Consider the following 26,807-nt stretch of genomic DNA (forward strand, 5'->3'; position numbering starts at 1 on the left):
ATTTGGAGTCCCGGCCTTTCCCTCCCGTCGTTTCCGCTTCTGCTCACGTGACCGCCGCCCTGGCCACGCCTCCCCGGTCCTGCTCCGCTCCTCGGCGCTCCGCAGACCGACACGTCACTCCTCGGCCCTCAACCAAACTGCTCGGAGCGTGTTCTTTCCGCGCTCTCTCACTCCGCGGCGGGCCTATCCGAGCCCGGCAGGAGCTCGAGGCCCCGCCCCTGGGCCGCTAAGTGATGTCAGTATCGTCCACTTACGGAGCTGGAACGCAGCTTGGGCCGCGCCTCTGAGCCCGATCGGCAGTTCTGTCATCCTATCGCGTCCTTAAGGTGGGGCTTCGGCCCTGATCCAGCCAATGGGAACAAGGTCCGGGAGGCGGGCCCAGCCGCTGCCAAGGTTGGGTGCGCCGCTGAACGGATGGCAGAAGGAGCCGAGCGGATCCTCCAGGAACGCCGGCCAGGTGAGGGGGAGGCCTTCGGTTAGAACTTGAGGATCATTAACAGGTGCAGCCCACGGCACGGTTGGTGGGACTGAAAGGGGTGGGATTTTCGACGTGGAAGGGCGGAAACCTCCCGGGGCGGGGGGCGTGGGGCGTGGGGCGAGGGGTGTGGACGTCTTGGAGCACCGGGATGGGAAGGTCCGCTATGGGGCGGGGGTCGAGGCCTGGGGCGCGTGGGGGAGACTGGAGAGCCAGGCCTGCAGGGGGAGGGCTTTGGGATGCAGGGGCGGTGAGGAGGGGGCTTTGCAGGGTGGGCTGTGCCCGAGGTGCTGATTCCCGGCAAGTGGGACCTGCAGAAGTAGCGGAAGGGCGGTGGGTAGAGCAGTGGGAGACCCTTGGCGAAGAGGGGGCAGACGGGGGTGGGGAAGCGGTGGTCTTGGAGACTAGAACTGAGGTGGGACGAGGATGCTGCCCCGTGCACAGCTGAGATGCCATTGGCCAGGACGTGCTTGGAAGCCCAAAGCTCACCCTCACCCCTCCCTTTTAAAGCTCCTGCCTTAACCCTCCGGCTTCTCAGTTTGCAGGAGGAGGTCCTGGCATTTGTATTTCTCCCACTCTTTCCAGGGTTCGCCCCGTATCAGTTCTCTGTTGGCATGGTTTTTCTGTTTCAGGCATTCTAGAAAGCAAGCACAAAACCCGAGGGATGTGGCAGGATTATTGGCTTCCCGGAACTAGGTGTTTATTTTAGATTGTATGACAGGGATTTCCTTTGGGGCTGTAATTAAATGGAAAAGATGTTTGAGTTAGAGGAGCTAGGAATAGATGATTCTTCACGCCTTCCCTAGCCCAGTCTTAGATTTTTCCCTTCCCTTCGCTGCAGTAGGAGGAAGGGATCAGGAGAGATTCAGCTTCTTTTTCCCCCTGCAGTCTTAAAAAATGTTGCCTGTTCTTTATGGCTTGCCCCTTGACAGGCTGGTGCTTTTGGAGCTGTGGGTTGCCGTGTTATAGAGTCAAGCCACCCTCCTGTGATAAATCAGTGCTAGTATGTCTTGTCCATTGAGTGATCACTGTTACAAACGTTTTACAAGCTGCTTCCCTCAACAGTATATTTTCATCTCAACACCCTCCACCCCCTATCATTGGTGTAAACCGGGAGTGTCGAGGACAGAGGGCCTTGAGACTGCTGATTGGCAGTGGGTGTGGAGCTTAGCCTTATTCACAGAGTGGGTCACAGGACTGAAAGTGCTCCAAGCTACTGAGGTATATTTCTCCTCATCTTAGGGATCAGTCGTGCCTTTTAGTGGACCCTGCAGCCCAGTTTGGATTTGAAACAGAGACACGTGTAGACGCTGCCTTTTGGGGCTGTAAATTATGCCGATTCAGATAATCATCTATCTCCTCTTTCTGCTTCTGTACTCAGTTATTTGTTCCTTGCTTTGTCTCACGCATCCCATTTTCTTGAATGGTCTTTGACCATTTCATTTTCTCCTCCTCTATTTCCAATCATTCTACCTTCTTGCCATCTTTCCCCAAACCCCATTTTTGTGTATTCCCAGTGTTTCCTGTTTACTCCTGTTGTTCTGGACTGCCAGTTGTGTTGTTGCTTGGGTAGCTGAGAGGGAGTGGGGACAGAATGACGGTGCTGCGGTCTAGGCCCCTTTGTAGTGTCGCTGCCTGACTTGTGCCAGGCCCTCTGCCCTCCCAGCCCCTGTGCTCCCTTCGCGTCAGGCAAGGCTGGGCTATTAGTGGTAGCTCAGTTCTCTCTGATGTGGTTGCTGCTCATGGCTCCTACCAATACAAGAGAAGGCGGAGCAGGCAAAGAGAAGGTGTCCCATCACTTACGGTCTTGACTTTTCCATTGTAGCCGTTTGCCTGTCATCTGTTGCCACCCATTGATGCCAAGATGACCAAGCTAGGATTCTTGCGGCTGTCCTATGAGAAGCAGGACACGCTTCTGAAGCTTCTCATTCTGTCGATGGCTGCTGTGTTATGTGAGTGTCCCTGGGGCTCGCTCTCCCTTTGGGCATGGGATGGAGAAAATCTTGGGGAAGACTCAGGGGCTTTTCTAAAACGCTGTGTTCTTTTCAGCAGACTGTAGTATGTTCTTTCCACTGCCCCCCCCCCCCCCCCATCAGTATACTTGTATGAAGGCAAAATGAAAGGAGCAGAAGGAATAGAAAGTAAAGTCAAGGCTGATGTTCACCGGGGAAGGAGCGGCCAGCCTACTGTGCTAATTCTGTTTCCTTCTAGGATGGGGGGGTACTGAGACCCCAGGACTCGGAATTTTGGAAGGACAGTTACACCTAACTACTGACCTTTGAAATGATGCCTTTTGCATTAAAATGTTACTGTTAAAATCACTGTTAAAATTCTGGCTTTTGCAGCTTTCTCTACTCGTCTGTTTGCTGTTCTCAGATTTGAAAGTGTCATCCATGAGTTTGATCCGTAAGTATCTTCGCTTGGTCTCTCTTAGATTCTAATGTTGGGGACTTGGCTCCGTGGCCGAGCACTTGCCTTGCATGCATTAAACCGTGAGCTTGATCCTTTCACCTCATGTCCCTTGAGCACCTCCAGGAGTGAGCCCCAAGTACTACTGAGTGAGGGTTTTACCCTCCCCCCAAATATTTGAATGTCAATCACTTCCCCGTGTACAGACATATTTTTAATACATGTGGGTTGAAAACTCTCAATTCTCTATAAAGAGTTACTGCCTTCTTTTAAGCATTTCTCTTGGAATTTACTGAGTGAATCGCTCAGAGTTTCAAAGCAAAGATGAGTGGTATTTTTGGTGTACCCTTCTGTCACTTACAACCTGACTAGACTAAGAAAACTCCAGAGCCAAAGAAATAGTACTGTACCCGCTGTACTACCGGGAGGCTGATCCGAGGCTGAGCCACAGTAGAGGTGAAAGACATTTTACCGAGCATTTTGTGGCAAGCACTCTCTTACATTTTTATGAAGTCCTCTGACCACACTAGTGGGGGGTAGGCCCAGATACCTCCTTCTTAGGGGTAGAAAGACTGAGGCCAATGGCAGTCATGCAGTTAGACCTTTAGGGGTATGAAGGCCACGCTGTGAAATCTAGGTTGGACTACAGTCCTTGGAGTCACTGTGTCACCTAAATCAAGGCTTCATGGGAAAAATATGGAGTGGCCCAGGCATGTGGCTCTGAGGCAGGGCGCCTGCCTTGCATGCAGGACACTGACTAGCTCGGTCCCCATGTCACCTCTGAGCGGTCATTCTCCTCCCCTGGCACAAGTGTGCAGCTCCTAGTGCTTTGCGGAATGTGTGTGGGCAGCACAGCAGACACTGCACCCAGATGCGGTGGCAACAGCAACAGTGAGGGGAAGGGGATGAAGGAAGACGGAACAAAATAAAGCCAAATAGGGCTGAAGTGATAGCACAGCGGGTAGGGCGTTTGCCTTGTACGCGGCCGACCCGGGTTCGATTCCCAGCATCCCACATGGTCCTCTGAGCACCGCCAGGAGTAATTCCTGAGTGTAAAGCCAGAAGTAACCCCTGTGCATTGCCGGGTGTGACCACCCCCCAAATAAAAGAAAAAAATGAAGCCAAATAACTTTCAGAAAAGCCAAACGACTCAAACCCAGTCAGTGAGGGGCGCGGGGCTGTGGCTGAGCAATGAAGCACTTGCCTTGGGCTCGTTGCCGGACACCAGGCCAGGAGCAGCCGGAGGAACACGAGCAGAAGGCTTGAGGCCCGTACCCATTTGTAGATCTTTGCATTCTGATCCATGCAGATGTCTTCAAAGCACGTTGGAGGCACACTGGTATTTCCATCAGTGTCTCTTCATCAGTTTTTTTCTCACAAATGAGAGAAAAATTCTCACGTGGTTTTGTTTCCCGGTCACCAGTGTGGCCGGGCTTATCTCGGCCCCATGGACGAGCCACGTTGCAGGGAGGTGGTTGGGGAAGCAGGCCCTCTGCCAAAGTCATCGAACCGGAAGGACCTAAAGGTCATGGAAAGTGACACTCCTTTGGTAGAGCAGGAAAGGCGGTCTGGGGTACGAGCAGACCAGACCTGCTTCTGCTGATTCTTGCCTCTTCCGTCTCTGTGTCTTATACCCCTGGGCAGAGCCCACAGTTCTGATGTATGGACTTACCCTTGTTTCTTCTGTCTTTGAGTTACCAGAATAACACTCACCAGTGGCAAACACAGGACAGAGATTTCTGCCATCTGCCACTTCGACTTACTCGAGCTGCTAAAATTTGGCTGACCGGGGAGGAATTGGACTGGAGACACGGGCAGGGAAGATTATCTTCAGGAACTAAGTTCCTCTGGATTAGTCAGAATTTTTGGGCCGTGCCCAGTGGCTCTCAGGGGCTACTCTCATCATGGTCCCACCACCACGCCTCGCCCAGAGGTGTTTCCACTCATCGTCTCCACAGTGCCGGACATTGAACCTGGACCTCCTAAATGCCAAAGCATAAAAGCATAAGCTCTTGCCCTTTGAATCCCTGGCCTGTTAATTCATATTGTCGTTTATTTTTTGCTTTTTCCTCCAAGTTTTTTCAGGAGAAACAGGAGAAGGGGTACGTAGTTTAGAACTAAAAATATTTTGTTTTTTTTTCTCTTTTTTTTTTTTTTTTTTTGCGGGGGGCACAGCCAGTGGTGCTCAGAGGTTACTACTGGATCGGCACTTAGGAATCCCTCCTGGCAGTGCTGGGGGACCTTATGGGATGGCGAGGATCGAACACTGGTTGGCCGCAGGCAAGGCAAACGCTCTCCCTTGGGGGCTGGAGAGATAGCACAGCGGGTAGTGCGTTTGCCTTGCACGCGGCCGACCCGGGTTTGAATCCCAGCATCCCATATGGTCCCCCTGAGCACCGCCAGGGGTAATTCCTGAGTGCAGAGCCAGGAGTAAGCCCTGTGCATTGCCGGGTGTGACCCAAAAAGCAAAAAAAAAAAAAAAAAAAAACGCTCTCCCTGCTGTCCTATCACTCTTGCTCCCCGCATGATTCCTAGTATGAAGCTGACTGTTACGAGGGTGAGAAGTTGCTCTGTGGCATGAGCCGTGGAGTGGCAGTGTCTGCTCCCGAGTGTGAAGAAAGGGAAACTGAGCTCTCTCCTTTCCTGCTCCAGCTACTTCAATTACCGAACCACCCGCTTCCTGGCTGAAGAGGGCTTTTATAAATTCCATAACTGGTTTGATGACCGGGCCTGGTACCCTTTGGGGCGAATCATCGGAGGAACCATCTACCCAGGTAAGAGGAATACGATGAAAGGAATAAGGGGTTACGGGGCAGTTTATTTCATTTAGTATCATCTTCATTTTGTGGCACAGATTTGTTCCCTCTGGACTGCCCAGAGTGCCCTGTGTACTCTCAGGAGGACAGACGGGGAGCGTGGGGTGGGCGGCGTTTTGGGTTTCTTCCCTGCTCGCCTCCTTAGGAGAGCTCTGCAGGAGGGCTGGAGTTGCCGTAGCACTGCTGTCCTCTTCGGAGACGCGTTGTTACTCTGCGGCGCCGGGCATGAAGCTTGCCAGGCTTTATGTTGCCGCGTGTGCCCGGCGCCGTGGCGTGAGTATTCTGGATAGTGTGTATCTGATGCTGTGTTCGGTGTTCCCGGGGCGATCAGAGCCTGCTTTGTCAACGTCACTGCTCCCTGGACCCACCTGTTCCCGTGTTCTTGGCCCTGCTCCTGGAACCTAATGGCACTTCTCCTTCCTGTTGCAGGCCTGATGATCACCTCCGCGGCGATCTACCACGTGCTCCATTTTTTCCACATCACCATCGACATTCGGAATGTCTGTGTGTTCCTGGCCCCTCTCTTCTCTTCCTTCACCACCATCGTCACCTACCACCTTACCAAAGAGCTCAAGGTGAAGGGTCGGGGGCGGCAGGACACTTGGGAATGAGAGTTCACCCTCTGTGCTAGCTCCCGCAGGCTGGGCTCGAGGCGAGAGCCACCCAGTTGCGGGGGTTATGGGGGGAGTGTTGGGTCCTCTCCCGCCCCTGCCCTCTGTGTGGTTTCTTATCACCAGCAGCTGTTTGTGCTGGAAGGGAAGAACGTTAGGAAGTCCGGTGCACTTTGCTTCACGAGGAAGAGAGAAACATTCAAAATTTAGAACTTGATTTTGCAGTCTCGGAATTCAGAGGAATTCTGAGAAATGTGATTTCTTCCCAGTCTCAGAAGGAAGAAAAATGACTCAGATGTATTCTAACATGGTCAGTTCTTCTGAAGATGGACACACAGCTGTTCCCATTGTTGTTTTCACATTTAAGGATCTCAGTCCATTTGGCTGTGTCAGGCTCCGTGATTCTGATTCTGACTCTTTCCGGGCTTCTGCTTTCCAGGCACTGGCTCCTCGGAGATTGCTCTCAGGTGTGGCTTGTGTCAGGGAGGTGATTCGTGGGGCTTAGGAAGCTGGAGTTTAGTGTGGAGCCTTCCGAAGGCCTCCCGCTGCCCTCCTTCCGAGCCCGACTCTCTCCAGCTGGCTGGCCTCTCGTGGAGTGGGGCTCTTGGCGTCTCTAGATTATCACCTGTCTGTCTGTTTTAGTTCAAATAATGATTCTCTTTCTCTGTCATCGTATAGCCCATAGAGGTGTGCCTGGTGTTCCCTGGTATCCCAGGGATAGATGATAGCTTGGCGTCAGCTGAGTGCCTGTCTGGTGTCTGACAGCTCACCCGATGTGTCTGCCTGTAGCATCTGGGCACTCAGCCTCAGGCTTGGTCTCCCCATGGGGGACTGTTGTGCCACGAGCATCTCTGGCCTTTCTCACATCACACGCTTCCTGTGAAGTAGTGGGCTGTTGTTCGGGCCACTTGTGAACAGAATGGACTTGTGGGTCCTCTCTCTGTGCTAACCTTTCCTGCCCCTTCTTTCCCTACAGGATGCAGGGGCTGGGCTTCTCGCTGCCGCCATGATTGCCATCGTGCCCGGCTATATCTCCCGGTCCGTGGCTGGCTCCTACGATAATGAAGGTAAGGCCTGCAGGGTGCTGAAATGGGCCCTAGAGATGATCCAGAGGGCTGGAGTGAGGCTTTGCATGTGAGCACCCCAGGTTTGCTCCCTGAGGCTGCATGATCCCCTGAACCCTGCCAGCATTGGCTCTTGAGTCCTGAGATAAAACTGCCCCAGAGCATGTGACAGGCTCTCTGCCCTCCAATAAGAATGAGTGCTGCAAGGCGCTGTCCACATCATTTTCCAGCAGAGCTTCATGAAGTGCAGTAGAATCAGGGTCAGATCTGGTTTTGTTTTTGGGGGGGTGGGTTGGTGTCGGGGCATACCCAGTGCTAATCAGGGGTTTCTCCTGGCTCTGTTCTCTCAGGGATCACTCCTGGCCGAGTTCAGGAGTATCCAGAGCTGGCTGGCTGACTGTATGGCGGGGGGGGGGGGCCAGGGATCAAGCCCCAGTTGGCTGTTTGTAAGGCAAACGCCCTACCCACTGTACTACCTCTCCAACCTTAGATCTGAACTTGGTATCTTGTTAAGAAGGTTAGGCGGGCAGGAAGGTATCTCAGCGAGCTTATATTCGAAAGTTTCTGCTCATCTTCCTGACGGACTTCAGCCTTTCTGCTCATCTCTGGACTTAGGAAAGTTCAGTTAATTTTTAGTGTTGCATAATATTGTTGCTTTAACATTGTGACCTTTCACTTTATGTTCCTAAGTAAGAGAAGTGGATGTCCCTAAAACTATAATGACTTAGAGACTCATTTCTAACTCAGCTGACATTGGTTGATGTTGTTGGGAACAGTGGTAGGCGCAGAATTGTAGAGATGGACAATGAATAAATTGCAGTGGGCCCGTAAGGTCAGTACCGACCTTTGAAAATACTCAGATAGGGGGCTGGAGCGATAGGCCAGTGTGTAGGGCGTTTGCCTTGCACGAGGCCGACCCGGGTTCGAATCCCAGCATCCCATATGGTCCCCTGAGCACCGCCAGGAGTAATTCCTGAGTGCAGAGCCAGGAGTAACCCCTGTGCATTGCCAGGTGTGACCCCCCAAAAGAAAAAGAAAAAAAAATGAAAATACTCAGGTAGTTCAGGTTATGAGAGCATATGGGGTATGGTAAAGGGAGAGATCGATCTGATTTGGAGGTCAGGGACAGCAGTGGTCAAGGTGAAACTAGACTCTGAGATGGGAACTTGCATGAGCCGAGAAGGGGAAGGGCAGTCAGCCTGTGACCAGCTGTGGATACCGCCAGGCGGTGGTGTGGCGCCGGGAGTCTCCAGGACGGCCCTGGCAGGGAACTGAAGGGCCGGAAATGAGTCTCCCAGCTGGTACTTGGTGGTTGTGAGTGCTGTACACGAAGTAGTTCAATTTGTGTCTTCAGTCTTACGAAGATGATACTCTTTGTAAGAGTATCATCTACATTGACCCTTTCTATAGGAGGTTGGGACAAGGAGAGGGAAAATAGTTTGCTTAGAGTCGCACCATGATCTCAGTGTGAGTCGGCTCCTGGGCAGCCACCCCCTGGGCCTGTCACCCGTGTACGGTCTGCTCTGAGCAGCGTGCCCCAGTGTCCGCTTGACCGTTGGACGCCGTCCACTCTTTCCACAGGGATCGCCATCTTCTGCATGCTGCTCACCTACTACATGTGGATCAAAGCAGTGAAGACCGGGTCCATCTACTGGGCAGCCAAGTGCGCCCTGGCTTATTTCTACATGGTAACTTCTCACTCCTTTCGTGTCCAGAACCCTGCCCCCCCACCCCACCCCCCGACGGCTTCCTGGTGCCATAGAAAGTAGCTCTGGGTCTCGTGCTTATGGGCTCGGGGCTGGAAATCTCTGTTGTCTCCTGGCCATACAGAGCCCCGTCATGCTGGTGTGGACACGGTAAAACAGCCAGCTGGGAGTCAAGATCTTGTTGCTGCTGTCTGCACGACTTCTGGGATCCTCCTTGTAAAGTGTCCAGAGCAATCTGCCCCTGGTGTTTTTGCTTTTGCCATCCTCCAGAGTCTATTTCTTTGGTATTTAGTGTCTGACCAGCTCTCTTTTTTTCTTACATTCCCCTTCGATTTTTTCCTTTCTCAGTATTTATTTTTTCTGCCTGACCTTATATGCACACGTGGACTTCTGCCCTTTGCTGAATCCGCTTGCCTTCTCTTTTCTGATGCCCTTGGATCCACTGCATGACCCCGGGCTGGGCTCCTCCTGTTTTGCGTTCTTGAGCATTGAGGGGTGAGCCCAGGATTGAGTTATTGGCCAGGAGCGTGGCTTTCCTGTTTTGAAGCCCATTATTTAGACTCTTGAGACCACTCTGCCTAATACAGTTCTTAGCTTTTTATTTTTTTTTTCTTTTTGGGTCACACCCGGCGATGCACAGGGGTTACTCCTGGTTCTACACTCAGGAATTACTCCTGGCGGTGCTCAGGGGACCATATGGGATGCTGGGATTCGAACCCGGGTCGGCCTCGTGCAAGGCAAACGCCCTACCCGCTGTGCTATCACTCCAGCCCCGTTCTTAGCTTTTTAAAGAGATGTTCCCTTTTGGGGGAGTGGGAGTGGGGGGTTTGTGTGGTGGGTGGGCACACCCGACAGTGCTCGGAACTTAATCCTGGTTCCGTACTCAGGGATCACTCCTGGCAGGCTGGGGACCACATGGGGTGCTGGGGATGTAGCCGAGGCAGGTGCCCTCCCCGTGGTACCATCGCTCTGGCCCCTAAAGGGATGTTCTGTGGAGAGGTGGCTTTCGTGCCCTGAGCTGATGCCTTCTGCTGCCGCAGGTCTCCTCCTGGGGAGGTTACGTCTTCCTCATCAACCTGATCCCCCTGCACGTGCTGGTGCTGATGCTCACGGGGCGCTTCTCCCACCGCATCTACGTGGCCTACTGCACCGTGTACTGCCTGGGCACCATCCTCTCCATGCAGATCTCCTTCGTGGGCTTCCAGGTAGGCCTGGGCTGTGGGCAGGGTCTCCGCTTCCAGCACTGGTCGGTAGGAAATTCAACTGGATTTATTTATATTGGATTCTGATAAGGAGGGAAAGACTTACAGTTCTGGCCTCGAATGGCTTTGGGTTGCCGAGGCAGAAGAATTTTGGTCAATTAAGTAAGTCATTGAGTGATCAGGGTTATTATTTCCATCCTTCTTACTGGTAAAGAACCCATGAGGAATAGCAATCCCAGAACTCAGCAGCAGCTTCAAGGAAGCAAAGCACGAGTCTTTACCTTACATTAGCCCATCAGAGTGAGTGTTAACTCTGTATATTTGATTAGCTTGTGAAATGGATGTTGAAGTGGAAACCTTTTATTGGTCACCTACAATATATAAGGTGCTGGTGCATTTTTACTTTTTTGTTTTTCGACCACACCTGGCGATGCTTCGGGATTACTCCTGGCTATGTGCTTTGGGATCACTCCTGGTTGTGCGCTGGGGCCCATACAGGGTGCTGGGTCAGCTGAGTGCAAGGCAGGCGCCCTACCCACCCTACTATCTCTCTGGCCCCTGTGTGGATAAACTTGAAAACTGCAAATGTAGTTTTTGTCTTGGAGAAAGTTCCCGCCTTGTCTGTGACTTGAGGTAAAGAAATAGAGCTAGCTGTTGGTAGCTTCTGGAAATACAGTTCCCGTAGCAGTGGAAGCAGGAGACCGCTAGCAAATGTGGAGCTGCAGAAGAGACCCAGGAGGCCGGGCATCTTGAGTTGGCTCAGCAGTTAGTGTCTTGATGCCCCATTGCCACCCTGCCTCTCTTTGAGAGTGCTTCCCAACTAGCATTTTGGGACCATTGTTCTAAGGATGGCATTTCGGTCATGGTGGAGTTCTTTTTTTTTTTTTTTTTTTTTATTGACTCACCATAAGAACAGTTACAAAGCTTTCGGGTTTAAGTCTCGGTCATACAATGATCAAACACCCATCCCTTCACCAGTGTACATTTTCCACCATCAAGAACCCCAGTATACTCCCCATCCCACCCCTCTCCCTGCTGTGTGGCAGATGATTTCCACTTTACTCTCTCTCTACTTTGATTACATTCAACATTTCGACAAAAGACCCACCATTATTATTTGGAATTTTCCCCCAACAGTCAGACCGCCTGAAAAGGCATCATTAGATAATTTGTTTTCTACTGCTGATTAAGAAGAGCATATGATGTCGCGCGATTTTGAAATTCTGATATTTTAGTAATTTCTGCCAAAAGTTGCTGGGTTCTGAGATTGGTTTGTGTGGCTCTGGGATCATGGCCATTAAGGAGCTCGATAAGTAGCCGGAGGAGCCGTTCGTGGGCAGCAGCTCGGGGTCTCATTGGGGTGGGGGACGGCGGAGTTCTTACTGTGTCGGGAAGCACAGAGGGGCAGGGAAGGAGCTCAGCTTGGCAGATCAAGGGGGCGCGGGATGAATGATGAGAATTTCAGTGAAAGTTCCAAGAAATTTAGAAAACTGCAGCCAGACCATCAGAATTGCCTGAGTAGAGAGGCCGGCTCCTCCCTCCCACTCCTCCTCATTCCTGGAGGCTGCTGAGCTCCTGGGACCCTTTGGACTCAGTGAGGCCAGGGTAGTCGGGTCTTGGCTGCTCTCCCAACGCTGTTCTTGTGTGTGTTGTCGCCAACAGCCCGTCCTTTCGTCGGAGCACATGGCAGCCTTCGGGGTCTTTGGCCTCTGCCAGATCCACGCCTTCGTAGATTATCTGCGCAGCAAGCTGAACCCGCAGCAGTTTGAAGTTCTCTTCCGCAGCGTCATCTCCCTGGTGGGCTTCGTCCTTCTCACCGTGGGAGCACTGCTCATGCTGACAGGTAGCCCTGCCCCCGCCCTCCGGTGCCCCCTGCAGCTGGGGGTGGACAGACTCCCAGGAAGGTGGGATAGTTCCTGACCACAGAGAACCTTCTCTGCCCATTTCTCTGTGTTCTAAGCTTTACATTCGGTCCTCTGGTCAGCCTAGTATTTGGACTCAACGGAGTGAAAGAGTCTTAGAGCAGCGTTCAGTAGCAGGAGAGACCCACCTGCCATGTTCCACCTGTCCCCTGCCTTTCTTCTGTTTCCTGTTTTTCCCTGATGGCAGGGTGCGACTTTCACCCTGCCATGCTCTCCCCTCCCCCCACGGCTGAGCTGTGGCTGTGGCGGAGGGAGGGTGGTGCGGGCCAGTGGCCCCACTTTTCTTCCTCCTCCGTTGCCTCACCTCCAGGCTGCAGAGGCAGATTAGGTGTAGCTCTGTGCATTAGCTGATTCATAGTAGCACTCGGGGTGGGGAAGGGGTGCAGGTGTAGGGCCTTTAGTTTAAGAAGCTGGCCCTGGTATGGGCCCGAAACTCTTCTGAGCAGACGTCTGGAAGAAAGGAAGGAGTAACATGCTCACAAGTCACTGGTAGCATTTAAACAACAATGCAGTCACTGTGCCTGAGCCCTTAGTACAATGGGGGTTCGTAGCTAGTTAGGACCAGATGCTCGTTGGTTGCAGGAGTCATTGGAAATTGATTTTACCTCTTTGCTGCCAGGAAAAATATCTCCCTGGACTGGGCGCTTCTACTCGCTGCTGGATCCTTCTTATGCCAAGAACAACATCCCCATCATAGCCTCAGTGTCCGAGCATCAGCCTACAACCTGGTCCTCCTACTATTTTGATCTCCAGCTTCTGGTCTTCATGTTTCCAGGTCTGTATAAGAGTCACCATTAGATTCCAAGTAAGCAAAGCCTCCTCACGCCTGAGTTTTTGTTGTTGTGCATTTGCCCCTTTTCCCGGCAGTCCACAGAGCGGCTGAACATTAGTCCGGAGTGTTCGAGACACAGTACAAAGTAGAGGTTTTGCACATACTTTCAGGCACTCTCAGAATTTCCCATTCATGGGTTGTCCATAGAATTTCAGAGGAAATTGGGGATATGTCTGAGCAGTACAGCCCACACCTGTTCCGTATGAATGAGGCCCAGGTTTGACTACCCCCTCCCCTACCCCAATACCAAAAGTGAAATATAAAAACATAAAACAAATTTAACCTGGGACCAAGAAATATTTTTAAGGGATCAAAGAGACAGTATAGCGGGTAGGGCACTTGCCTTTCTGGGGGCTGACCTGGGTTCAATCCCCAACACCACCGGTGGTACACCGAGCCCTTCCTGGGGTGATCCCTAAGCACTTCTAGCTAAGGCTCAAAAACAAAAACAAAGAGGGCATTTATTTGCCTTGATGCGATTGGACAGGGTTCAATCCACAGTATCCCATATGGTCCCCTGAGCACTGCCAGGAGTGATCCCTGAGCACAGAGCCAGGAATAAGCTCTGAGCATCAGTCTTCCCTTCCCTCTAAAAGAGAAAGAGCTTTTCATGTCATAAAGAGTCAGAATTTCCTGGGTTCAGTCCCTGGCACTACAAAACTGACAAACAGGAGGACTCATTGTTTCTGTTATTTAGTATTATTTTAAGGAAATCTTCATTAGAAAAGTACTCAAGATATATTACTTGCTAGATTTTTTGTACAGTATAGAGATAAGAGAGATATATTTGCTTCAACTCTGTTTCAGTTGATAATTCCGTTTTATAGACATGTAAGTGGCTCCTGTTTTTTTGCTGATTGAAAGGGGACAGGGCAGAGGGCTCCAGTGTATGCTGTGTTGCAGTGGACCCCCTGTGGGCACCGCTGGGAGCATCACTGAGCAGAGTCAGGTGTGACCCAAAACACAAAAAGGAGAAAAAAGTGTAGTTGAGAGTGTCCTCACACGTATTTGTGATCGTGTTTCCAGCCAAATGCCCAGAGTCGAGTTGCTGGGCTCGGTTCGGGGTCAGCAGATAGTACAGATCCTTTCCCTTGGGGCTTCCTCCCTCTGGGACCGGCCGCTGACTTGTTTTCCCTTTTACTTTGTAGTTGGTCTCTACTACTGCTTTAGTAACCTGTCCGACGCCCGGATCTTCATCATCATGTATGGGGTGACGAGCATGTACTTCTCGGCGGTCATGGTGAGGACGGCCCTGGCCTCTTGCCCCAGCCCCCTTTTGTACTGCTGGGCCGTGGTGGGCTGGATGCAGCAGACACTGGGCAGTTACTCAGACACTTCCCCCCTGGCTTATGCAGCTCTGCTTTGGGGCCCTCCCAAGAGCGTGAAGCACCCAGACATTCTGGGTGTCGACCCAGCTTTCTTGGGATCCCTAGTTTTAGACTTGTTAGGAAGGTTGGTCCTAAATGCCTCCTGCTTTCTTCCTGGACATCCTAAAAAGGGAGATGAAACATTTTCCCCTTAAATGCCAGGGACTTAAGGGCTCCATCTAGCACTCAAGACTGCCGGATTTCTAAAGGAGGGAGACATTTTGTTTATTGTAATAAGATGGTTTCTTACAGCTTTTAACATCCAAAACCCTGGTGAAGAAATGGATATTAGGGATCGGAGAAATAGTACAGTGGGGAAAGGCGCTTGTCTGGCACATGGCGGTTTTGACCCCTGGCATCCCATATGATCCCCAAGCACCACCAGGAGTAACCCCTCAGCATCATAGAATGTGGGCCCCTCCTTTAAAAGAGAAATTATTTTGGGACTGGAGAAATAGTACTGAAGTTTAAGACATTTGCCTTGCATGTCTGTGTTTGGGTCTGCCACAGTGGTTTGAATCCTGACACCACATACAGTCCCCCAAGCATGCCAGGAGTGGCCCTGGGGTATCATATCCAGTGGTCCCTGGACACTACTGGCTGTGGCCTTCCCACCAAAAGAAAGAAGAACTTATCTTAGGGTGTACATTCATACTGAAAAATTAAGAAACTACGCTACAGATGTATCACGTTTTCTATTCTACTTCATAGAAAAATCGTGCTTATTGAATATCCCTGAATTGATGCCATAAACAGTTTGTTTGTGAAATGCTCACTCTGCTGTGCTGGCGCTTCCTGTCTCTCAGGTGCGACTGATGCTGGTGTTGGCGCCTGTTATGTGCATCCTTTCTGGCATCGGCGTCTCCCAGGTGCTCTCTACATACATGAAGAATCTAGACATAAGTCGGCCAGACAAGAAGAGCAAGAAACAACAGGATTCCACTTACCCTATTAAGAACGAGGTGAGGGTTAGCTGCTACTAAGAGCTGGCCTGGGAAACCAAATATGTGCCTCTGTGTGCCTGCGTGTGCGTGCCTGTATGTACCTGTGTATGCTTGTGAGTGTCTGTGTGTGCCTGTGTGTGTCTGTGTGTGTCTGTATGTGCCTGTATGTGCCTGTGTCTGCCTCTGCATGCCTGTGCATACCTGTATGTGCGTGTGCTTTTAACATGCATGTGCGTGCTTGTGTGTGCCTGTGCGTGCCTGTGTGTGCCTGTGTGTGCCTGTATGTGCTTATGCATGCCTGTGCATGCTTGTGAGTGCATGTGTGTGCCTTTCTGTGTGTTGGATAACATGCTTTGTCCTTGCTCTTCCTGCAGGGAGCTTAGGTTTATTAAGTTACTCCCACCACAGTGCACCTGAGGCATACCTAATTCTATCAGACACTCCTAATCTTAAATTGTTTTTCCTCATTCCTTTATGTCCTTTGTATGGTTTAGCAATGCCGTTTTTGTATAGACACAGAAAGACAGTTTGAGCTTTGAATTTGTATATCTCTTATTATGTTCATCAAAATGACTAAAAATAAATGAATTAGTAGCGAAGGAAAGGAGAAAGCAATACGCCCTTTGATGGAATCCTATCCTTGAACTGATCTTCCAGTAATCTAGAGTGCTGAGCCCCCAGATGAGATTTTGTCCTTGGGTTAATCTCCTAGAACTCCCCCACCCCAAGGAGGGGCTTTACATTTGTTTGTTATGATAATGTTCAAATCCCACCTAAGTGTACCCTCACCTGTTGTGATTTCTATGTAACAATTGACCCTGGGAAAGGGAAAAATAAATGGTCATTGATGACCAACCAGCCCGGGGCCCTCTCCCTTTTTCCTTCATTCACCCATCGCCTTGGCCCTCTAGGGTCTCAGTCCTTGGCCACCAAACCCATGCATTGCGTACCCACACTTTGAACTCACGTGTGTGCCTGTGTGAGCCCGTGTGTGCCGCTGTGCATGTGTATGAGCAAGGTTGAGCGCATACAGAAGTGTCCGAGTGACCTCAGATGCCCTGACCTACGTGGTCCATCACGTCTGCAGTGTGGGTTGTGAGTAAGTGAGATGTGGTTCTCTCGCCCAGGTGGCCAGCGGGATGGTGCTGGTCATGGCCTTCTTCCTCATCACCTACACCTTTCACTCCACCTGGGTGACCAGTGAGGCCTACTCTTCGCCTTCCATTGTGCTCTCCGCCCGTGGTGGGGACGGCAGCCGCATCATCTTCGATGACTTCCGAGAAGCCTACTACTGGCTGCGCCACAATACCCCGGAGGTGAGGGTCCGGGAGACTCGGCTGTGGGACAGTTTCTGTTCTGGTGAGCTGGCTGGCCTTTAGCTGGACAGTGAGCCTTAGAAAGAACCATGAAAGAAGAAAAAGGTTCCAAAGAAGTCATTACCATGTTAGTTGCCATGTTAGAAAAACAAAAGAGAAAACAAAAACCATGTTAGAAAAATAAAAGAGAAAAGATGGAAGTGTTTATTGAGGTGATCACTTGGTGATAGTCACTTTTAGCATCTTTGTTTATGTCATTTGAGGTCCCAAATGGTAGCATTCTGAGTCAGATTCTTTTCTTTTCAATTGTTGGGGCTCCACTAGCAGTGTTTGGGCCCCCGTCCCAGTCTTGGTGCTATAGAGTCCCCGGGGCCACCCCGCTGTGCTGGATCAGATTTCCTCTGTGTTCTCTCCCTGAGCCCCAAATCTTGTTTGAAATGTTGAAACATTTGTTTCGTGGTCTACATCCTGTAGTGCTCTGGACTTGCTCCTGGCTCTGCACTCAGGGATCACTCTTGGTGGTGCTCAGGGGATTGTGTGGGAGCCAGGGATCAAACCTGGGTTGGCTACATGCGAGGCAGGTGCCCTACCCACTATACTGTCTCTTTGTGGGTTTTTTTTTTCTTTTTGGGTCACACCCGGCAACCTGCTGTACTATTGCTCCAGCCCCTGTACTATATCTTTGGCCTCTTAAAAATATTTCTTAGTCCCTTGTAATCATATCCTGTGCTTTGTGTTTCCCCATCTTTATAATTGCTGTTTATTGTCTTATCTCTAAATGTTATTTAGTACAATTTTAACACCAGCTGTTTTTGAGAAATAGCAGTCTAGGGCTAGGGAGGGGTTCAAGGGTGCAGGCGCCTGCTCGGTGTGTGGAAACTACAGGTTTGATCCCTAGAGCATGGCTGGATGTGCACCAAAAACCAGAACCAAAGAAATCAACTGGTGGATAGGTCACTTAGCTCTGTGTCAGCTGATTTGTGATAAAGGTATTGGTGTTATATCGTCTGTGTGGAGACTCAGTGTATGTAACCGAGGGCCAGGTTTCAAGATTTCTTTTCGGTTCTGCTCAAGCTTGCTTTTGTGAGAATTCTGATTCCTTAGCATGCCTCTCTTTCTAGCACATTCCTTTCCATTCCTTGACAAAATTTTGGAAGTGTTAAAAAGCTCGTTTTTTCCATTCCAAAGAAATGTTTGGAAACATTTATTTCCATTTCCTGTTCTTTCAGGATGCGAAAGTCATGTCATGGTGGGATTATGGCTACCAGATTACAGCTATGGCAAATCGGACGATTTTAGTGGACAATAACACATGGAATAATACTCATATTTCTCGAGTGGGGCAGGTACGGTGATGGGATCGTTTCAGTGAACTGTTTTCCTGTGGCAGGTCCTGTGGGTTTTACTCTGAGAAAAGGTGTGGGTATTTGTTTTTAACGTGCATGTATTTTGCAGGCAATGGCGTCCACAGAAGAGAAAGCCTATGAGATTATGAGGGAGCTGGACGTCAGCTACGTGCTGGTCATTTTTGGAGGCCTCACTGGATATTCCTCTGATGGTAAAGTGCTGGGTCCTGTATCTCGCTCTGGGCATAAATCAGTGTTCCCCCAAATACCACCCTCTGGAGGGCGCGGCTAGACTGTTCTCTCCGGCCCCATTGGTTAGTTTAAAGTTGGAAACATTTCTAATTGCATTTTTGAGTGTGTGGTTTGATAGACTTACTTTCGGCACCTCTCTGGCTTCTTTCATGAGACATGGAGCTTCATGCAGCCCAGGGTCACGTGCTCGACATGCTTCGCACAGGAATCCCAGATACCAAACCTGTGTCCTTGTAAGCCCAATGTTTGCAGGGCCCTGGGGACGGCTGAGAGCTCTGGCCTCACAAATGTGGGGCCATGAGTTTGACTCTTGATTCCAGTCACAGGGTCCTGAGCTTTACGTAGAGAGTGTGGGGCCAGGTGTGTGTGGGTCTGGGGTGCTGCCGTTGGGATATCCCCCACACCATCAAGCTGGCTACCAGCTCCTGGTTTTGGACCTCTTTAGCAGTAAAGAGGGGCTGGAGCAATAGTACAGCAGGTAAAGCATTTGTCTTGCATGCAGCCGACCCTGGTTCGATTCCCAGCATCCCATATGGTGCCTCGAGCATTGCCAGGAGTAATTCCTGAGTGTAGAGCCAGGAGTAACCCCTGAGCATCTCCGGGTGTGACCCAAAAACGCAAAAAACAAAACAAACAAAAAAATAAAAATAAAAAACAAAAAACAAAAACCAGTAAGAAACCAGAGACTTAGAATATTTCCTTGGTAACGCATGACATGCAGATTTTAAGACAAGATACATAGAGACGGATGGTCCAGTCGATCAGGGCCTCTGTTAGACCTCAGCCACGCCCAATCATTCATGTAGTATTTTTTTTGCCTTAGTTTCATTCTTGAAGATACACTGGACATATACGATTGTGTGTTTGAAGTATAGAAAATTTGGTATGTGTATATATTGAAAGTGATCCCTATGTTTAGTTAGCATTCATCACCTCACAGAGTTAGTTTTTTCCCCTTCTGGTGAGAACTTTTTAAGAAATTCTCACCATTATCAGGCCAGATATCAAATCTAGGGCCTCACCCATGCAAGGCAAATGCTTAAACTACATCCCTAGGCCTCTTGTGATAAGAACTTCCGGAGCTCAGCTTAGCAGCTTTCAGATGCAGGCACACCCCAGAGAGAGCTTGTTTGGTTGCTGTAGCTCGAACCTTTTTCCATGTACCTGTGGCCGTGTCTGTGCTCTGTGGTGGTGCTGAGTCTCTGTTCTGTTCATTTTGCATCTGCTGGAAGCATGTCTACTCAAGCCCTTGCCTAGAGAATTTTTTGTTAGCCGGAGGCCCACAGGTGGCTTTGTATTGGCAGGGGGCGACGCATGTGATGGTGGTCCTCAGAACCATGGGGCGGCATGCGCCCTGCTAGCAGAGCACAGGCGTGGCTGTCTGAACTGTCTCCCGGCCCTAAATCTAATTTTGTTGGTAGTTTTTTGGCCCCTTTGGTTGTGATACTGTAATTGCTCTGCATTGGAAACCACGCACTTTACTCCAGATGATGTTCCTCACAGGGTCTGGCTCTCTGTGGGCAGTGCCAGGTCTCAGCCTCATGGCCGCAGGCTTGCCAGGTGGGCAGTGCGACTCACTACCCTACAACCCTCTTTTTACACTATGTTTTTAAGTTTTTGGGTCACACCCTGGGATGCTCAGGGATCACTCCTGGCTCTTGACTCAGGTATGACTCCTGGCAACGCTCGGGAGACCATGTGGGATTCCGGGGGTCACACCCAGCTTGTGTATGTGCCAGGCCAGCCCCTGCTGAGATGTGGCTTCAGCCCTCCCCTCAGGCCCTCTTTGCCCAGTCTCCCACCTAGAACCAACAGTACTGTAGACTCAGGCAGTTTAAAGAGTCTCTACTGGGCTGGAGAAACGGCCCAAGGGCTAAGCACATGCTTTGTGCGTGGGAGATCCAGGTTTGATCCCCAGCCCCCCACAGTCCCCCAGCACCGGAGGACACAGCCCTGTCACTAAGAGGGCTGACTTGCATGCCTTGGAGAGGACTCGAGAAAGAAAGAGTGATCTTTGTATTCAGTCGCTTTGCCCCAGCCTTTGTAATGCTGTGGATTTCTGTATTTCTCCCCCCGCCCCAGATATCAACAAGTTCCTGTGGATGGTCCGGATCGGAGGGAGCACGGACACGGGCAAGCACATTAAGGAGCACGACTACTACACCCCGACCGGGGAGTTCCGAGTGGACCGGGAGGGCTCACCCGTGCTGCTCAACTGCCTCATGTACAAGATGTGCTACTACCGCTTTGGGCAGGTCTACACGGAAGCCAGTGAGTGACTCCTCCAGCCCGTCCCTGTGGCTGGGGCTGCTCGGTGCCCAGCTGCGGGTAGCGAGTGACACTCACATCTCATTTTATACAGAGGGGATGGTGGTATAATATAAATATAATATAATATAAATAGGTTATTTAAGTGTTCAGAGTCGTTTAACTAGTATCAGTCAGGTTAAACTCAAGCCATCTGGCTCTGGATTTTTTTTTTTTTTAATCCCTGCCCTCAGGGATATTTCTGGCAGTGCTGGGGTGCCTACAAGGCAAATGCCCTCCTTACCCTGTGCTATCACTCCAGCCCTGGTTCTGGATTACTTTCTCCTTCCTGAGCTTCCCGTTTAAAAGGATTGTGATGGAGAAAGGAGTGTAAGGAGTGTGTGTGTTGTTGGGGGAGCGGGGAGAGAAAGAACGCTTACGAGGTCGGGACGGCTCCTGGAGTAGGTGCATTTCTGATGGTTTCATCCCCAATCCCTAGAAGGGTTTGTGTGTCTGGGAGGCCTCCGGGTGGCAGTCCTCAGGAATGGGAACGTTGGGACACCAACTTAGCTCAAGAGAGCTAAGTTCCATGCGCTCTACTGGCGTCTTCTTGGCAAGGACTTGAGATAGGGGGACATATAGGATCTTCCCTTGCTGCCTGACACCCTGGTCTGACGGGCTGACCTCCTAGGTAACTGCCGGCCAGAATGGAGAACATGGCAGATCACTTCCCGTGCGGCCTCACTGTTTCCTGAGATTGTGTGTCTCTTTTCTCCCCACTCCTTTCTAGAACGTCCCCCAGGCTTTGACCGAGTCCGAAACGCCGAGATTGGGAATAAAGACTTCGAGCTCGATGTCCTGGAGGAGGCATACACCACAGAGCACTGGCTGGTGAGGATATACAAGGTGAGGACGCGCCTGTCAACGCCGGGATGCTTCTGCTGTCTGAGACGCGCATGGGCCTCCCCCAGAATCACGCTCTGCTGTGTGGCACTGGGAGTCACAGGGGGCTGTCATTTGGGCAGTGGTCGCAGTGTGGTTCAGTCGGGGCCGGACTCACCTTGAGTTTCTATAAGTAGCAGGCTCTGGTGGACAAGGGTCGGAAAGTTTGTGTTTGTCTCTAAACTGTAACTTCTGACGCATACTGCCCGAAACCATGTGCTGCTTGCGCCCACCTCGGCCAAACACAAGTGTCACCTGCATCTCCCCTCTTGAGATTTGGATTTTCGTATTTCCCTGTCCAGTGCTAGGGTGTGTGAAGGGGCTCTCTCTGCCCTTGGAGAAGCCCTCGTTTTCTCTTGAGAGTGTTCTCTCTTTCCCTCCCCCTCCCTCCCTCTCTCTCTTTCTCCCTCCCCCCCCCTCTCTCTCCTTCTCCTTCCCTCCTCACCTTCAAAATCCTCCAAATTCTATTTTACTTAAAAAACAAACAAACAAACAAACAAACAAACAAAAAACTAGTTTCTTCTCTCTTGCTAAGACTTTATGGTATTGAATAGCATAGGATTGTGTTATAACTCTTCCATACAAAAAATGGAGGGGCCGGAGTGATAGCACAGCAGGTAGGGCATTTGTCTTGCATGCAGCCGACCTAGGTTCTATTCCCAGCATCCCATATGGTCCCCTGAGCACCGCTAGGAGCAATTCCTGAGTCCAGAGCTAGGAGTAACCCCTGAGCATCGCTGGATATGACTCAAAAAGAAAAAAAAAAGGAGATATATATCTGTATATATTCATATATATATATATATATTTGATATATTCATACCTTCTAGGGTACACAAATGCCAAGCGCAGAGTAAACTGTCTGTAACCAGTGCTTGTTCAGGTACAAAGCCAAACTGGGTAGCAAAACCCAACATGATTGGGCCCCACTTGGGTGAGTCCAGCACAGTCGAGCTGTCTGGGTTAGGTCCGACCTCGCCGTAACCACTATGCTGGCATCTTTCTGTTGCAGGTGAAGGACCTGGATAACCGAGGCTTGTCGAGGACATAGACGTCACCTCCAGCTCTGATACGCTTCGCACTGAGCGCGTCGCATTTAGGACGCCGAAGATGTTCCTTAAATATGCAGTTTCCAAGAACATGGTGGGGTTAGAATGTCTGAGAGTTTTTCTCTGGACATTGTGGGCTGGGCCAAATGGAATGATTTTTATAATTCTGAGCAGGTTACCAAATGAAATGTCATGGCTTTACTTTGGTCAATTAAAGGGGGGATTTTTTTTTTTACGTGCCTTATTTGTTTTGACTTTTGAGTGATTTGAGGAAGGCTGACAGAGGACAGAAAGTAGATCTGGGCCAGAGCGATAGTACAGCAGGTAGGGTGTTTGCCTTGCACATGACTAACCCAGGTTTGATCCCTGGCATCCCATATGGTTCCCTGAGCACTGCCAGGAGTAATTCCTGAGTGCAGAGCCAGGAGTAGCCCGCCGGATGTGACCCAAGAAGCAAGCAAGCAAGAAAGTAGACCTTCTCCTTGCTCCCAGCCCTGCCTTTCTCAGATTTGGAACATAATCAAGGAATGGCTGAGATTCCACAGATGCTAACAGTTTTGTCATTTCAAGAACCAGCACCTGGTACAATGCCTAGCACATTAGTGGGTGCTCAGTAAACTCCGGTTGGATGAATCAATGTTTGTGGGACCAGGGGCCCTTCCTGGGTAAGGCTGGCAGCTGTGTTGCCTTCCTGTCTATTCTCAGATCTCTGGTCCTCTGAGGCTCTCTGATGCGATCAGGACTCAAGGTCTACCCAGACTTGCTCTCACTAATGTTCTTTGGGACTAGTTCGATGTCTTTTTTTCTTTGGGACTAGTTTGATGTTTTTGTTTGTATATTTGGAGCAGGAATAAATGAAGACTGAGCTAGTAGTTTTGAAGATTCAAGGCAAACAGTTATTGTTTTCTGTAAGAGGAAAAAAACTAACATGTGTTTGTGTGTGTGGAGAGAGAGGAAAAGGAAGTGAGAGTCCTTTTTTTTGGTCCATTGTAGTCTTGTATGTCTTTGAAATTCAACTTCATTATTCTGGTGTACCCCTGACACAGTAAATGTCCCTTTGCACATTTTCTTACACTGTGCTCTAAAACTCTTGTGGATAAAGGTGAGTTACTTCCTCCCTTAGTCTCTGCCTTCTTGTTAGTATATGCCACTAACAAGATGCAGTGATGGAACTCATGGCCCAAGCATTGCAGGGGTGCTCCAGGCAGCCTGAGGACTGCAGGGGCTGGTCTGGGCAGCCCCTTGCACTGCAGGGTCTGGGCACAGAAGCACCCACGAGGGCTGATTATCGTCACTAGGGGCTCCCAGGCCTCCTGAGCACTCGTTGGAAAACTCTCACTCAAAACAGAAATGGTATCTATTTCAATAGATATATACTCAAAAGAGGCTTGGGGGAAATAAAGGAGACTTTGGGAAAAAACTCGTGACAGGTACAAAAATCAAACTCCCTTCAGGGGCTGGCAAGACAGTACAGTGGTTAGGGCACACACAGCCAACCTGGGATTCAATCCCCAGCACCCCATATGTTTTCTGGAGCCCCACCAGGATTGCATCAAGGGGCCAAGGTTGTGCTCAAAGATAAAGGACTAGGGCTGGAGCAATAGTATAGCAGGTAGGGCATCTGCCTTGCATGCGGCTGACTTAGGTTTAATCCCTGGCATCCTATATAGTCAGTCCCTTGAGCACTGCCAGGAGTAATTCCTTAATGCAGAGCCAGGAGTAACCCCTGAGCATCACTAAATATGACCCAAGAAAACCAAACAAACAAGATAAAGAACCAGAGCTATAGCACAGCAAGGAGGCCATTTACCTTGCACGTGGCCAGTCCAGGTTCAATGTTCCCTGACGACCTATAGGGTCCCCTGAGCACTGCCAGGAGTAATTCTTGAGTGCAGAGCCAGGAGTAACTAACCCCTGAGCATCATGGGGTGTGACCCAAAGCCAAAAATAAAAAATTTATTCAGGCACAGCCATTGCAAATGTGAGAATCAGCTGAGTTGAAAGTGGTCTTTCCTGAGAATTAGAAAATGTTGCTTTTTAGAATTTGTGGGTGGGGGAACCGGGAGTTAGGAATTAAGTGCACTATAACACTGAACAGGAAAACAGTTCTTACTGTTCAGTAGTTCGGGGAACGACGCTGTGCTGGAGTGGAAACCCAGCGCCCACTTGCAGCACCTGTGTCCGAGGCGTTTGAGTTACCCCCCTGCTTTCAAGGGCAAGGCTTTTAATGTGTTTTGTTTTTTTTTCTGGGTGTGTGTGTAGGGGGGAACGACAGTTTGGGTCTCACCCAGTGGCTCTCAGGAATGACTCCTCGCTGTGTGCTCAGGGGACCATGAGCACACATGTGCTCCAGCTCGCTGAACTGCTTCCAGGCCCCAAAGAAAGTTCTCGAAAAGTGCTGTCATGGCGGGGGTGGGGTGGGGTGGAGTAATAGTACAGCGTAGGTGCTTGCCTTGCACGTGGTAGACCTGGGTTTGGTCCCTGACACCCCATATTGCCCTGGGAGCACCACCAGCCAGGAATGATTCCCGAGTGCAGAGCCAGGAGTAAGCCCTGAGCACCACCGGGTGTGGCCCAAAACAACAAAATGTGCTGTCATGTAGCCTAGGAAGTAACAAAATTAAAATCAAAAGAACAGCTATGTAACACTATTAGGGTGTCTAAAATAAAGTCTTTTTTTTTTTTTTTGGCTTTTTGGGTCACACCCGGTGATGCACAGGGGTTACTCCTGGCTTATGCACTCAGGAATTACTCCTGGCAGTGATAGGACTCACTGTCCTATTACTCCAGCCTTAAAATAAAATCTTTTAAAATAATATACAACCAAATAAAAGAACAGCCCGAGAGAAGATCAGGAACTCTGACGCTAGAGGGCAGTGGAAGATCATGGATGATCTCTCATGAGTACCCCCAGTGTGTCAAAGAGACACCCCCAAACCTCTGTATGTGTATTAAGCCGAACTCGGCCTTGCTTGAAGAACTTGGTATATAAATTAGTCTGGAAAGCTGGTTCCTGGGCCTGCAGGTGCTCCTGAAGAGAACCTTTGGGAGCATTGTTTGACTTACCTGTAAGTGGAATACTTCCTGTTTTTTAAGCAGGTAACACGAAACTGTTACCTTATACATTTTGAAGTAACTTAGGATTTACTGATATACACTGTGAATGTATCTTACAATGATACACCTTGGTTGTAAATATGTCTTACTGTAATGAACACACAGTTGTTTGAATGTCTTGGCATTAAATATCCATGGGGTTACTGAGCTTTGAGTTTAAAACATTTTTATTTTACTCAAATATTCTGCAATGGAATCACAGTCAAGCACATGCAAAGCTGGGGCTCTAACTCCTCTGGCCCCTTGTGGGTATTTTTTTTTCAAGATTTTTTTGTTTTTGTTTTTTATTGTAACACCATAATTTACCAAGTTGTTCATAAGACACTTGTTTTAGACATACAGTATTCCAATACCAACTCATTACTTTTGTCACCTTCCCTCTACAAGTGTCCCCCGTTTCCCACCCACCACCCCAGCCTGCCCCTAGGCACAAGTAAATTTATATTGTTTGTTACAACACAAAGGCAAATGGAATGATCAAAAGTAAGGTCAGTGAGTCAGTTTGTGATCACGGTTATGTCACTACAGTCATTTAGAGTTGCTGTGCTGGTTGATGCTAGTTGAGCCTTTTGCGTTAACTGTTTCGGGATATTGAGCTCAGTGGGCTTCTGGGCAACTTTCCCATTAGATTTGCCTTGATCCTACTGGCCAACAGTGAAACTTGGAGGTGGCAGTTCAGGCACCATAGATCTGGAACAGTTTGATAGGCAGTTAGATGAGGTTCCTAGTGGAGTACTCTAAATTTTTTAATGGAAATTATGGCAAATCAAGGTTTTCAGTTTAGGAAACCTTGAGCTATTTGTGAATTTCTCAAACTCACTTTAGTTACTTGGATTTTGGATTTCCCCCCTTGTCTTCTAATACTCTTCTGTTTCCCACCTTTTGGGAGATTTCCTAAACATTTCAACCTGTTTTCTGGGGGCGGGAGAGAAGGGCCCTGAGCCCAGAGTTCTCACGTGCATGGTTAGCATCCCGCTGCTGAGCTCTGTTCCCCGCGTCCTGGGTCCTGCTGGCTTGTGTTTGTTCTGGGGGCCACACCTGATGGTGCTCAGGGGCTACCCCCAGCTCTGTGCTTGCTCATCTGTGATGTTGGGGATCAAACCCAGGGCTCTGCTACATTTAATTCCTCTCAGCTTGAAGGGCCCTGTGACCACTTGACTTTTTTTTGAAGCCTTTCTTAATTTTTCAGT

General features: G+C 49.9%; 1 protein-coding gene across 1 annotated transcript; it reads left to right on the forward strand.

The window, feature by feature from the left end:
* Window positions 1-378: 378 nt before the first annotated feature.
* Window positions 379-25,765, forward strand: STT3A (STT3 oligosaccharyltransferase complex catalytic subunit A). Its single transcript, XM_055132713.1, has 18 exons — window positions 379-457; window positions 2,301-2,427; window positions 2,821-2,881; window positions 5,537-5,658; window positions 6,130-6,275; window positions 7,288-7,378; window positions 8,957-9,063; window positions 10,122-10,286; window positions 11,946-12,126; window positions 12,825-12,980; window positions 14,186-14,277; window positions 15,211-15,366; window positions 16,476-16,664; window positions 17,894-18,010; window positions 18,120-18,222; window positions 20,345-20,533; window positions 21,300-21,415; window positions 22,464-25,765. The coding sequence occupies exons 2-18, from the start codon at window positions 2,340-2,342 to the stop codon at window positions 22,500-22,502; spliced, it is 2,118 nt and encodes a 705-aa protein (XP_054988688.1). The 5' UTR covers window positions 379-457; window positions 2,301-2,339; the 3' UTR covers window positions 22,503-25,765.
* The last annotated feature ends 1,042 nt before the right edge of the window (window positions 25,766-26,807 follow it).

The sequence above is a fragment of the Sorex araneus genome, chromosome 3 (assembly GCF_027595985.1).
Source record: "Sorex araneus isolate mSorAra2 chromosome 3, mSorAra2.pri, whole genome shotgun sequence".
Taxonomy (NCBI): Eukaryota; Metazoa; Chordata; class Mammalia; order Eulipotyphla; family Soricidae; genus Sorex; species Sorex araneus.